Source organism: Dermochelys coriacea, chromosome 26 (assembly GCF_009764565.3).
Source record: "Dermochelys coriacea isolate rDerCor1 chromosome 26, rDerCor1.pri.v4, whole genome shotgun sequence".
NCBI classification, from domain to species: Eukaryota; Metazoa; Chordata; order Testudines; family Dermochelyidae; genus Dermochelys; species Dermochelys coriacea.
Window position 1 is genome coordinate 15,677,915 of NC_050093.1, and position 13,679 is coordinate 15,691,593.

The window sequence follows — 13,679 nt, forward strand, 5'->3', positions numbered from 1 at the left end:
TTGCACCTCCTGTGGTCTCTCCTCGGGCCCCAACTGCAGGGACAGGCCCCTGGCGCCAGTGGAAGTGACTCTGGACCTTTGCCCAGACAGGAGCCTGCAAGGGGAACAGGCCCCTGGGCTTGAGGGAAGGATGTGTTTGCACCAGACAACCTGGAGCTAACCACTCCAGATCTGCCCAGAGCCCTGGGGAGCCCTCGCCCAGGCGAGGGGAGACAGTGTGAGGGGCTCCCCACTCTCCTCCCTAGTCTACAAACCCCAGCTCCTGTGTCTTTCTTTTTAACTCTTCAAGCCACTCAGCCATGACCCCCCTCCCCCTCCAAAACCCCAGCCAGCCAATCCCGCGCCTCTCCGCTCTGCCGGGCCGCTCTCGGGGGGACCCCGTGGGATAAAACCGGCTGGAAATGACTCTGATTGGAAAAAACTTCCCAAGCAATCAAAAGTCAAACGGAGATTTCTGGTGGTGCGTCCCCCGCCCCTCCCCCCGCCGACTCGGAGACAGGCAGCTGGAGGCGGGTGCTGCAGCCGACCAGGTAACAGCAATGCCCCCCCCCCCATTGATGAGTGCTCGGATCTCTGCTCCCCAGGGGCGGGGGGCGGGGGGAGCCCAGATTTCGGGGTGTGTGTGTGAAATCTCTCTTCCAAGTGGAGGGGGGGACCCTTAGCGGAGGGGCGTTGGGGTGTGACCCCCCCATCTCCCAGAACTGGGTGTATTTTCACCCCTAAGCATTTTCCCTTCTCCCCCTTCCAGGCCTGCAAGACTTTCCTTGGCGGGGGAGCTGGGGCTTGAGATCCAAAGGTGGCCCCCCACCCCTGCTCCTCTGCAGCGCCCAGCTCCTGCTTGGGAAGAAGAGATCTACCGCCGGGAGCACCTGCCCGCCTTCCTCTCGAGGGGCGATCTCCCCTGCCCCGACCGGCCATGCCCCATAACACCATCCGATCAGGTAAGATCTGCCCAGCCTGGGCCCTCCTCCGTCCTCCCGCCGGTCCCTGCGCTGGGTTGGATCGGAGCCTCCCGCTTCTTGGCGATGGACAGACCGGGGGCTGCGGGGTGTGAAATGCGGGCTCCATTGGGGCAGCGGGGGGAGAAGAGAGGAATCCCGCCCGACATGAGCCCCTACACCAGCTCACCTCCCGTCTCCTGTTGATGGGCCATTTCTTCCCCTTTCCTAGCCCCGGGCCAGCCGGACACGGTGTGTGTCTGTGGGCTCGCTGCGCAGGGGTTTCTCCCCACTGGTGCCTTTGCTTTGCGGGGACACTACTTTGGTACCTTGTATTGCTGATTGATCGCTTGCCCCTCGCATTGGGAAAGCCGGCAAAAGGGGGAGAGACCCCGGAGAAGAAAAAAATCTCCCCTTCGGGCGGCCAGATTGAAACAGGGACATTTTAAGTTTAAAGTCAAATTGCAATAAAGTTTAAAGTCAAATTTGCTCGTCCTCTGCTCCCTTCTGGCTGCTGAGTTTCCATTCACTTCACATGGGTCTGGATTAAACCTAGCGCCCATTTCCAAGCGAACCTCCTAAGCAGAAGGGAGGGCTTCTTTGGCGGGGCCTAGTACAGTTTATTAATGTTTAATTCTTTTTAAAAGGGAGAGAATTGTGGGTTGTTTTTTTGTCTTAAAGAAGGAGAAAAAACTCGCCCAGATCTAAATATCCCGCAGTTAATCCCGGGGTAATTATGTGATTAAAATCTGGAAATCAACCCCGCCGGTCTCCCCTAAAGCAGGGGAAACACGGGCAGTAGATCCTGCGATGTGCAAGTTTCCCTTGATTTGTGCAGAGCTGCAGGCGGCGACCCGGGATGAATATTGGCTGGGCAGTTGGCTGGGCTTGTTTTAATACCCCAAATCCGGGCGAATACATGGGGCTTGGGGCAGCGGGGATCTGAGCGTGCCGGGAAATAACCTCTCCCTCGCTAGGTGTGGGAATAAACACGAGCCACCTGCGGGAAGCCGGGTCTCTGGGCGGGGGTGGCAGAGATGGAGAAAAGCCCTTGGCAAACAAAACCAACCCCCGCGTGGGCTGCTAAAAGCCACGCCGGGCTCGGGTGGCCGGGAAGGGGACAAGGCAGGTGGGTGGACATGTGGACCTGAACTGTGGAAGGGGCGAGTTTGCAGAACTTTTCCCGTTGCTTCGGCCGGCTCCGCTTCGGGTCCTGCTGGCCCACGGAGGTCACGGTGGGAACGGGATGGAAGCCGACTGCGCATTATTATTGCGGTGGCTTGGCTCAGGCTGGGACGGGACTGCTTTGGGGACAGGCGGCGGGGGAAGGGGGTTCGGCTTTTCCGGGGGCGTGGGGGGATTCCAAGGAAGATCCACGTGGTTATTTGCCCAACATGATCCTGTGTCTGTCCGAAGCTACTAGCCTGGGATGATGTGCGGGGCTGGGAGGGAGAGAAACGGGGATTTACAGAGAGCGCTTCGCTTGTATTGATCCTGGGGAGACACAATCAATAGTTCCGATTAATTCCGAGCAAATATAAAGTCCAGCTCCGTAAAGGACGCATGAGTTATAATAACACAGGCTCGGAGCGGGGTACGGAGGTATCTATTTATCTCTCTGTTAAGCTTGTTGTGTAACACACCCCAGTGTTTTATAATGTCACTCCGGTTCCTGTGTAAACCCAGCGGTTCCAGGTAACTAGTGTCTGAGCTGCCTGCCCCGAGCAGTGTGTTTCCATGGAGCGGGGGCTCTTTGATCCGGATCGGGGCATGTTTTGGTTGTGTGGTTTCAGCAGCGAACGGGCTCGGGTCCGCTCTGCCCCATGGCACATCAGACCTGAGCCCGGCTTTGTAAGCTGATCCCAGGTCTCGGCTCGCGTCCCGCTTTTTCTGCCGGCAGCCCCTGGCTGAGGGGATCCTGGTTATTTTCTGTTCGTTACATATAAATGCACCGAACGTGTTTCTTCCCCCTTCACATTAAATTCAACATTTCTCTTCGCTTCCCCTTTCCTTCTCCTGCCTCCCGCCTGCCCTGTGTAAACCGACACAGGCCCGGGGGCTGCAGTGTGTAGCCTGAATTCGGACTCACGAGGCCGAATTGGGTTTAGACAAATCAGAGCGATCCAGGGACTTTGTCACGTAACAAAGAAAATCCGAGAGGAAATCTATTTCTCCCATGCTGGCCAATCGATGCGAAATCGGTCCGTAAACTCAAAGCGGGCAGCGATGGGGTCTGTTTCAATTGCTAGACTCCTTTCCTTGCTGCTTCGGGAGCTTCCTTTGGAAGGGAGAAACCAATCTCCCGGCAGGTCCGTGAAATGCAGCGTCCGCTGGCCTTCTCTGCGCCTGGGATTCAACTCTCTCAAGCCAGACACGCTTTAAAATAAAGAAGTGAGCCCCCAGTGACAGCCGCGCTGGCCTCGGCCACCTCCAGACCCAGCCGTGGTGTTTTCTGTCCCCGGGTCCGTTCTCACCCCAGCATTATCCCAAAGGGAGCGACAGCAAGCTCGGGATTTTTACAAAGCGCGGCCTGATTTGATTGTCCTGTTTTTAAAGAAAAATTGATTCCAGGCGATTCTGCTCCCAGCGTGTCCAGCATAGAGACAAACGTGACGTTGTCTTTGGTTTGGGGGTTTGGCCGTTGTATTTTCTCACTCGCTGGCTCCTTCACTCCCTGGCTAGAGGGATTTTGGTCTAGTTGGAAAGGTTTGACCCTGCCCCCTTCAGCTCGCTTTGCCGGGGAAATGGGACCTGCTCGGGGCCTGGAACTCCCCGAGCCGGCCGGTCCTGATTTTTCGGCTGGCTCCGCTGCGTAGTAAACCGACAGGGGAGATGAAAATCCCAGCTAAATAATGAACATTGTCGCCAAAAGACATTTTCAAAGGCCGAAGGGCCATTCGCCAGGCAGGTCCGTGTTGTATGCACTGCCAAAACCAGGGCGCGAGAATCTTTTTTAAAAAAGGAAAATAAATCTAAAATAAAACACACGGTGCTGCCCCTGGACCCCAGGTCGTTTCGGTGGGGAGACACTGGGAAACGCAGCCGTGTAATCCGGGCCCAGGAGGAGCAGCCCCCGACCGTCCAGAGGCCGAGCTCGGTCTTTGTCTTTGTCTTTCCCTTTCGACGGTTCGCGTCCTCTCCCCCGCACCCCAGCCCCGCAAGAAAAAGTCCTCAATGAAAGTTAATTAGGAGATAATGTAGCCACCTCCTGAATGAGTTTCGAGATAAGAATCTTTTCAGGCTTTGTCACTTGAATTGTCCCAGTGATGGACGGGTGTGTGTGTGTGTGTGTGTGTGGGGGGGGGGGGGAATTGGTTTGAACTGACACTTTTTCTGAAGTCACATGCGGGACTTTATTCTGGTTTCTCAGGTTACGCAGGGTTTATTATCTTGTCATAAATCTACGGCTACATTCCGGGGGGCGGGGAGGGGGAAGGTTAATTCATGTTAAAGGGTCACCCTGCCACACGTCCTTCGGATTTCATTTTTTAAACTCAAAAAGAACAGGAGGACTTGTTTCAGAGTAGCAGCCGTGTTACTCTGTATTCGCGAAAAGAAAAGGAGGACTTGTGGCACCTTAGAGACTAACAAATTTATTAGAGCACAAGCTTTCGTGGGCTACAGCTCACTTCGTCGGATGCATTCGGTGAATTCAGATGAAGTGAGCTGTAGCCCACGAAAGCTTGTGCTCAAATAAATGTGTTAGTCTCTAAGGTGCCACGAGTCCTCCTTTTTTCTTGCGGATACAGACTAACACGGCTGCTACCCTGAAACCATTTGTTAAACGGTGGCCCAGGACAATGGGGCAAAGAGGCCGCCAGTGACCGCAGAGGGATTTGGGTGGCTGCTGGGAAGCGGGTAAACAGCGCGGTGGGTCCTTCATGTCTGGGTGCGCATAGCTGTGATTTCTTATCCCTGGCTATGTTTGTATCTAGCTATACAAGATAGTGCCTAGATAGTGTGTTAGTTAGGGCTCTGCTGTGTAGCTTTATGTCTAGATTTCAGAGTAGCAGCCCTGTTAGTCTGTATTCGCAAAAAGAAAAGGAGGACTTGTGGCACCTTAGAGATTAATAAATTTATTTGAGCATAAGCTTTCGTGAGCTACAGCTCACTTCATCGGATGCATCCCATTTATGTCTAGAGGAGACCAGAGCTACTGCCAGGTGCTATATAGACAGGTGTAAGTGTGTTGGGATTCTCTTGTGTGTCTGTGGGGGGTGTCTGTGTATTGCCAGCTGCATTGTGTACTCCTGTGTTTGTATCTGTGTACACTTTATATCGAGCTGTGAAGCTAGGGTGACCAGATATCCTGATTTTATAGGGACAGTTCCAATATTTGGGGCTTTGTCTTATATAGGTGCCTATTTCCCCCCACCCCATCCTGATTTTTCACACTTGCTGTCTGGTCACCCTATGTGTGACAAGCTGCAGCCTAGCAGTGGGTGTGTACCACACACTAACACAAAGGCTTCATCTGAGCAGGAATAAGGAAGGACACCCAGATAGATCATGTAGCCAGAAACCATAGATTGCAGAAGACCCCCCCCCCCCAGTTCTATAAATCTGCCCAGCCGGTACTTTCATATCCCCATCCCAGGCATCAATCGCACACACACGTACAGTGCCGCACAACTGTCATGTCAATCCGTCCCAAGCAACTCCATTAAAAGACAAGAGAGGCCTTGTCTGCTGGACCAGCCTAGCCAGCAGAGCTGCACCGGCCTGGTGATAGCAGCAAATTCTCTCCTGGGCTGGGATCCCCAAGGCAAACAAGCACTACCAGGATAACCAGCTGAGGCTGCTGCTGGCACAGCTCTGAGGCAGGGGTGCTGAAACTAGGGGTGCGGTGGGTGCTGCCGCACAGCCTGGCTGGAAGTGGTTTCCATCATACACAAGGTTTAGTTTGGTTCAGTAGCTCTCAGCCCCCAACCACACAAACTGTTCCAGTGCCCTGTGGGCACTGGGCCCCCCTCCCCAGAGCCAGGCCGGCAAAACTTGGATGTGTCACTCGGCCTGTAGACGCTGTTTCTGCAGTGACTTGGGCACCAGGAGCCCGGATCCGTGAGGCGGGGGCATCTGGCCAGTGATCTCAGGGCCGGAGTCCAAGTGGGATTCATGTTTGAGGCTCTATGGAACGTTTTACTCTGTCCCAAAGCAGGAGCAGTTCAGCACAGGAGCTGATGGGCTGGCGGGGGTGGGGGGGGGGGGGAGATTGTAGCACTCGCCTGTACTCCAAGAGATCCCCAGTCACCTGGCCCTGCTCAGCTCTGGGGGGAGGGAGGGCAGGATAGCAGATGTCCCCATATTAGGGGCTTTGTCTTATACACACAACTCTACCTGACCCCCACCAGAAAAAAGTGTCCTGATTTTTCACACTTGCTCTCTGTTCACCATAGTGCATGGCCAGGGCTGGATCCTTCTCTCCCTTGTAATTTACATCAACCCCAGCAGCTCCACTGCCTTGGAGGGAGCTGGGAAGCAGGGACAAGAACCAGGCCCCTTATCCATGGGCCCAATCCTGTGGTGGCTGCAGGGAGCGCAGGGTTGGTTCTGGTGCGATGGGAGCAGGACTCAGCAGCCCCTCCCTTGCTGTAACTACTAATGGGTGCTGGGATGCAGGTGCAGGGGGAGCATAAGCCCAGGTCCAGGGTCCGATCATTCACGGCCCAGAGCAGGGGTAGGAGTAGAGAAATGAGAGTTGTTTTTTAAAAGGCGTAAAATGCTTTAAAAACCCAGTCTAAGCCCAGGGGAGTGGGGAGCCATGAGGCTTGACTGGGAAAGGTAAAAGCTTCACAACAGAGCACCCTCCACTATGTTCCCTCCACCCATGTGTCACGCATAAACCACTGCACCCTCCCACTTACCACTGCACCCCCCACCCAGTCACCCCCATGCACCACTGTGACCACCCCCCCACTGAACCCCCCACTCCCCACTGTGTCCCCACCCTCACCACTGCACCCCCGACCCAGCCACTCCCATGCATCACTGTGACCCCCACCCCTCCACTGCACCCCCCACTCCCCACTATGCCCCAACCCCACTACTGCACCCCCACCCAGCCATCCCCATGCACCACTGTGACCCCAACCCCCAGCACTGTGATCCCCCACCCAGCCACCACTGTGCCCCCCAGCCACCGCCTCCCCTCCATTGCACCCCCCATGCACCACTCACCCCCCACTGCACCCCCCACTTCCCCACTGCACAGCTGCTCACCCCATGCACCATGCATGCATCACTGCATCAACACACCAATGCATCCACACACACATGCACACGCTCACTCCAGGATACTGACTTGCATCATCACACCAGCATACAGGGTACACTTGTCAACACACCAACAGTCACAGATCCCCACACCAAAGCATGCAATCACAAAGACACATGCATAGACTGGACCAGACACACACAGCCAACCTACACCCACCATCCAGACAGATATGGACAAACCGACACAGCATCCACAACCCACTATATGCACAGGCAACCTACACCCAACATACAGACAGCCGCAGCATCCACAGACCCCCACAATTCTGTATGAACACCTTCCCACACCCACTGTGTCTATACAAACACACCCAGTCAAATACACAGATATGCACGACTCCCAACATATACACAGTCTATCATACACAACATACATGAACACACCCATATGTATAGATGTCCATATTCTCCCTCTGGCCACATAGCCCTGCAGAGAGAGAACAGTAATAAACATGTTTCATATCTGAAAATATATTTGAAAAATGCTGCATGTATTTTTGCCAGCTGGAGCAATGTGAGGGGGCGAGACGCCCAGCGGGTGCAAACTTGCGCACGTGGGATCCAGCAGATGCCCAGTGCCTGATATCAGCTGAGGATCTGGCCCTGGTCTCTGGAACGTCGCGGTGGTATGTTTTCCCTGAGTCAAGGCAGGAATCGGAACGAATCGAGGGAGAAATACAACTGCGTAAATCACCTTGTGGTGCAGCCGGTATTGTACAAACCAGACAGATGGGGCTTTTCGTCACTAGTGCAGCACCTCACCAGGCAGTGATGGAGTAATCGGGTGGCCGTAATGAACTGTCACTTATTATCCAGCTGTAGCAATAGCGCTGAATATGGGGCAGATTTTCAGAGAGGAGCGCAGGCCTGTGGGAAGCCAAAGGGCTCTATGCATTTCACTGCATCCTTGTGCCTTTTGAAAATCACCCCCCTATTTCTTTGAAATCAGGGGTGGAGCCAGGGAGAGTTCCTGATTTACCCCAAGTAAAGATCTGGCCCTCTAATCACAATGCCACACAAATCCCCCCTCCCCACCGCCTATAAAGGGAAAAGAGGGGAATGGAGACACCTGGGCCACCCCTGAAACACCCATCCCTGGGTGATCTGCAGCCTCCAGAGCCAGCGCCCGGTGGGGAGCGGCTGGACTGGGGCGGGGCGGTCCTCTACCAGAAGAGGGTGGCCCTGGGATGCTGTGAGGTGATCTGCAACCAAAAGCAGAGGAGAGGAGTGAACCCTGCAGCCCTTACTCCCCTGAGTAAGGACTGGGCAAGGAGATGAGGATTTGGTGTAAATCAGCAAGACTCCACTCATTAAAGCGAGGGCCCGATCCTGCTGAGTGTGATTCTACTGGCATCAGGGGATGGAGCAGAGTCCCTCCCATGCACAAATGTCAGAAGGATCGAGCCCTGAGGTGGGGACCATGTGTGTGCAGGTCTGGCACAGACATACAATAATCATTAGGCTTCAGACTCGGGGGGGCTAGGTGATGCTGGGATGAAACATGGCCATGCAGTGTGTGTGATGCATGGCAATGCGCATGCTGTCCTGGGGCGGGGTCTTGCTGCACCACGGGGCCGTAATTGTGTGGCACCAAAACTCCTGGGATCAAGAGCAACTGATGAGGGACCAGCCTCTGCTCCTCCTCACATAGCTGCATGGCGAGGCTAGTGGATGGCATGGGGTGGCCCTTGGTGCACTCTGGATCCATGCAGGAAAATGGAGCCAAGCGGCCAAAGGGCCCCGTGTTCGCATGGCTGGGTCGTGGGCTGGGTCGATGCCTAGGGTGGGTCTGGACTCCGCAGACCCCTGGGGGCTTAGACTGAAAACTCACTGAACAGAATCTAATGACAGCCGCAGACAAGAGATTTCCAAAGGGGTCTGCGCCTCCCTTTGAAATTTGTTAGGGGGTCGCAAATGAAAACAGGTTGCAAACCACTTCTCTAGGGGCGGTCTGGGGAGCCCGCGGCCGGGGACATTGGGCTTTGTACCACAGGGCTCTCAGGGGTTGTTCCTGAGTCCTTTTGGGTGGTGTTAAACGTTCTCGGGGAAGGGAAAAGCCAGGCTCCTTCATGGCTGCTGGGCCTGAGAGCTGAGCTCATCAACGTTAATGGTCCCCAGAGACCCGCTGGGGCCGATGCGCGCCGGCCGAGCGTCGAATGGAGCTGTTCAGCGCAACGCTCGTCGCTCCGGGGCTGTGGAATCGCAGGCCAGATTCTGCCTCTAGGGACAGCAGTGTAACAGCTCTGATTTCTATGGGGCTTTGCCTGATTTACACCAGGGCATTGCCAGGGCTTTGCCTGTATCCGTGAGGCAACTGCCATCTTGGGTGGGGGCAACAGGGTTTGTTCAAAACAGCCCAGAGCTCTGCTGGGACCCAGTGGAAACTCCCCCCTCCTGCCCATCCTCCATTGTACAGGGGGCGAAATTGAGGCACAGGGCAGGGCCTGAGCCAGCTGGTCTTTGAGAAAGCTGGGAGTTGGACACAGGTTTTGGCCTTGCTCCTGCTCCCCTTATTCAGCTAAGTCCAGCTGGAGTTTCCAGATCAGATTCTTAGGGGAAAGCTCCCTGCTTCCAAAGCTGAGGCTGCATCCCCGGGCCTCTGCTACCCACCCAGGGAGCCCTACTCTGAGGTCCAGGTGTATGGCTGGGGGAAAGCCAAGGAGCTCCCCGGAAGGCACTGGAGCTGGGTCAGCTTGGCTGGAGGTTGTTGCTGGGAATGGTGGGGGCTGGCCTGGGGTTGGAGGATACTGTTAAAGAGGACACTTGGGGCTGGGGTCAGTATTTGGGGCCTGGTGCTGAGTGTAGGGTTGGGGTGGCCACTGGCTACGGATGGGGAGCCAAGCATCGCAGCGGGGTCTGGAAGCAATTCAGCAATGGGGCTGGAGGAAGGGTTCAGATTTTCACGTTAAAGGCATTTTAATGGTGCATGATGTCTTGCCTCCCCCTCAGGGAGGGGGCCACATGCCTCTCTCCATCTGCCCCAGAGCAGACCCCCTGCACCCCGCTGCTCCCTGTAGGATGGAGGCCTCTCTAGCAGGATAGGCCCTGCCGGGTGACCTTGGGCAAGCCCCATTCCCTCTCCCGTTCCTCAGTTTCCCCTCCCAGCTTTTTGGAGCAGCCTCTCCCTGTGTGTCTGTACAGTGGGAACCCTGATCTCAGTGGAGGTCCATGCGTGCCCCTGCTAAGGCCACGTTCTCCTGGCCATGCCAGCCTGCTGAGCTGTGGCCTACCCCCAACGCCACCATGCAGAGGTTCTGGGCCACTCCTGGCTAGCAGTACGTCCTTACCTCTGGCAGCTGCCTGGCTCTGACCCTGCTCTGTTCTGGGCCTGGGTGCGGTGCTACTGCTTGCAACCAGAACCGCATTGGCTGAGGCACCAGTGGAAGCATGTGCCACCTCCACAGTGCCTGATCCAAAGCCCCCTGAGCTCAGGGGATGGACTTGGAGTCCATGGGCTTGGATCAGGTTCTGCAGGGCAGAAAGCAAGACCCCTGAAGTGTCCCCCATAACTTGACCTCTGCCCCTCCTTCCCCCCAGGGCTAACCCTGGCCCTGACTGGCCCCCAACATAGACTGCGAATGAACCCACCCGCCAGCAACCTTCACTCCTCGTGTGAACACCAGGGTCACTTAGTGTCATGGAAGCAAAGTGCCATGGAGCATTTGGTTGGAGCAAAACCGGGACAAAGATCTTGGTGGCTCAGAGGCCAATGTGGCAAGATAGCTGGACCCGTCCGACAGACTGCGCTCTACAACCAAGATGGCCCACAGCCTGGAAGGATGTCCAGGAATCCCCGAGCCCTATCGTCTGAAAATCAGCCTTTTGCCGTGTCTCACATCTGAGACGGAGGGCTGAGCGGGAGGGGTGTTCTCTTACTGTGTGTCCGTGCAGCAGACTGTTCAATAAATATTTCTGTTCCGTATTTGGAAAAGAGCTGGATGAAGTATTCATATCATAAGATAATGAAATACTTTCCTCTCCAACAGCAGCTCAGGAGGATGTCAAACAGCAATGACTAAAGTCAGACCTCTTTAAATCAGCAGGAGCAGAGGATTTGCATCCAAGAGTTTCAAAAGAGCTGGCAAAAGTGTCTCCTGGCCAATTGGTACTGATTGTTATTGCACTGGGGAAGTTCCAGAAGGCTGGAAGAAAGCTAATGTTGTGCCAATATTTAAAAAGGGGACGACCTAGGAAGTTACAGGCCTGTCAGCCTGACATCAGCAAAATAGTGTCGTGGCCAATCTGATACTCCTTTAATAAAGATTAAAGGAAGGCAATGTAATTAATGCCAATCAATGTGGGTTTATGGAAAACAGATCCTGGCAAATTCAGTTTGTATATTTTAAAAATGAGAATACAAGGTTGATTGGTAAAGTTATTAGCGGTGTTGTAATTAACAGTGTTGGGAGGAGGGATAGCTCAGTGGTTTAGAGCATTAGCCTGCTAAGCCCAGGGTTGTGAGTTCAATCCTTGAGGGGGCCATTTAAGGATCTGGGGAAAAATTAGGGATTGGTTCTGCTTTGAGCAGGGGGTTGGACTACATGACCTCCTGAGGTTCCTTCTAAACCTGATATTCTATGCTTAGACTCCTCTGAGGCATGTGACCTTCTGCTGCCATTTTGATCAAGAATCTAGAACAATATAAAATCAAGGGGGCTCAGATTAAATGGCTTGAGAAGTGGCTAACTGATACATGTTCAGACCAAACCATAAAAGGGAAGAAGGGGAACCTGGGGAACTACAGATTGCTCAGCCTCACCTCAGCTCCTGGAAAAAATCACAGAGCAGGTCCTCAAGGAAACCCTTTTGAAGCACTTGGAGGAGAGGAAGGTGATCAGGAACAGTCAACATGGATTCACCAAGGGCAAGTCATGCCTGGCCAACCTGATTGCCTTCTGTGATGAGATAACTGGCTCTGTGGATATGGGGAAAGTGGTGGACATGATATATCTTGACTTTAGCAAAGCTTTCGATCCAGTCTCCCACAGTATTCTTGCCAGCAAGTTAAAGAAGTATGGATTGGATGAATGGACCATAAGGTGGATAGAAAACTGGCGAGATTGTCGGGCTCAACGGTTAGTGATCAATGGCTCGATGTCTAGTTGGCAGCCGATATCAAGTGGAGTGCCCCAGGGATTGGTCCTGGGGCCGGTTTTGTTCCACATCTTCATTAATGATCTGGATGATGGGATGGATTGCACCCTCAGCAAGTTCACAGATGACACTAAGCTGAGGGGAGAGGTAGATAAGCTAGATGGTAGAATAGGATGCAGAATGACTTAGCCAAATTGGAGGATTGGGCTAAAAGAAATCTGATGAGGTTCAACAAGGACAAGTGCAGAGTCCTGCACTTAGGACAGAAGAATCCCATGCACCGCTACAGACTAGGGACCGAGTGGCTCGGCAACAGTTCTGCAGAAAAGGACCTAGGGATTACAGTGGACGAGAAGCTGGATATGTGTCAGCAGTGTGCCCTTGTTGCCAAGTTTCAGAGTAGCAGCCGTGTTAGTCTGTATTCGCAAAAAGAAAAGGAGTACTTGTGGCACCTTAGAGACTAACAAATTTATTAGAGCATAAGCTTTCGTGAGCTACAGCTCACTTCATTGGATGCATTTGGTGGAAAGAAGGCCAATGGCATATTGGGCTGTATTAGTAGAAGCATTGCCAACGGATCGAGGGAAGTGATTGTTCCCCTCTATTCGGCCCTGATTAGCCCACACCTGGAGTATTGCATCCAGTTTTGGGTCCCCCACTACAGAAGGGATGTGGACAAATTGGAGAGAGTCCAGCAGAGGGCAACAAAAATGATTAGCGGGCTGGGGCCCATGACTTACAAGAAGAGGCTGAGGGAACTGGGATTGTTTAGTCTGCGGAAGAGAAGAATGAGGGGGGATTTGATAGCTGCTTTCAACTACCTGAAAGGGGGTTCCAAAGAGGATGGAGCTCAGCTGTTCTCAGTGGTGGCAGATGACAGAACAAGAAGCAATAGTCTCAAGTTGCAGTGGGGGAGGTCTAGGTTGTATATTAGGAAAAACTATTTCACTAGGAGGGTGGTGAAGCACTGGAATGGGTTACCTAGGGAGGTGGTGGAATCTCCATCCTTAGCGGTTTTTAAGGCCCGGCTTGACAAAGCCCTGGCTGGGATGATTTAGATGGTGTTGGTCCTGCCATGAGCAGGGGGTTGGACTAGATGACCTCCTGAGGTCTCTTCCAACCCTAATCTTCTATGATTCAATTATTATGATGGCTGGACAGATGTGTTAATAGCTCTGTTGGTGTGATTCCCCAGGGGGAGCAACGCTTGTCCATTATTTCAGCAAGTGTGAGCGTCCCTGTTGCTGGTCCTGGACCTGTGGGATGCAGCACCCCCTTCCAGTGAGTGAGGGGAGCTGGCACCTCACAGGATCAGGCCCTAACAGAGCCCCCTTCAGGGACAGATTCTGACATGCCTTTTTGCCTTATGCC

General features: G+C 54.0%; 1 protein-coding gene across 10 annotated transcripts in view; it reads left to right on the forward strand.

The window, feature by feature from the left end:
• Positions 1-413: 413 nt before the first annotated feature.
• PAX8 (paired box 8) overlaps positions 414-13,679 on the forward strand; it is a 44,361-nt gene continuing 31,095 nt past the window's right edge. For 8 of the 10 annotated variants that reach the window (XM_043503056.1, XM_043503054.1, XM_043503057.1 and 5 more), the window contains exon 1: positions 751-941. In XM_043503056.1, coding sequence (XP_043358991.1) covers positions 917-941 — 25 coding nt within the window. In that variant the 5' untranslated portion in view covers positions 751-916. Of the gene's footprint in view, positions 531-748; positions 942-13,679 lie in introns of those variants that run through there. The other 2 variants (XM_043503052.1, XM_043503053.1) reach the window with 2 other exon arrangements.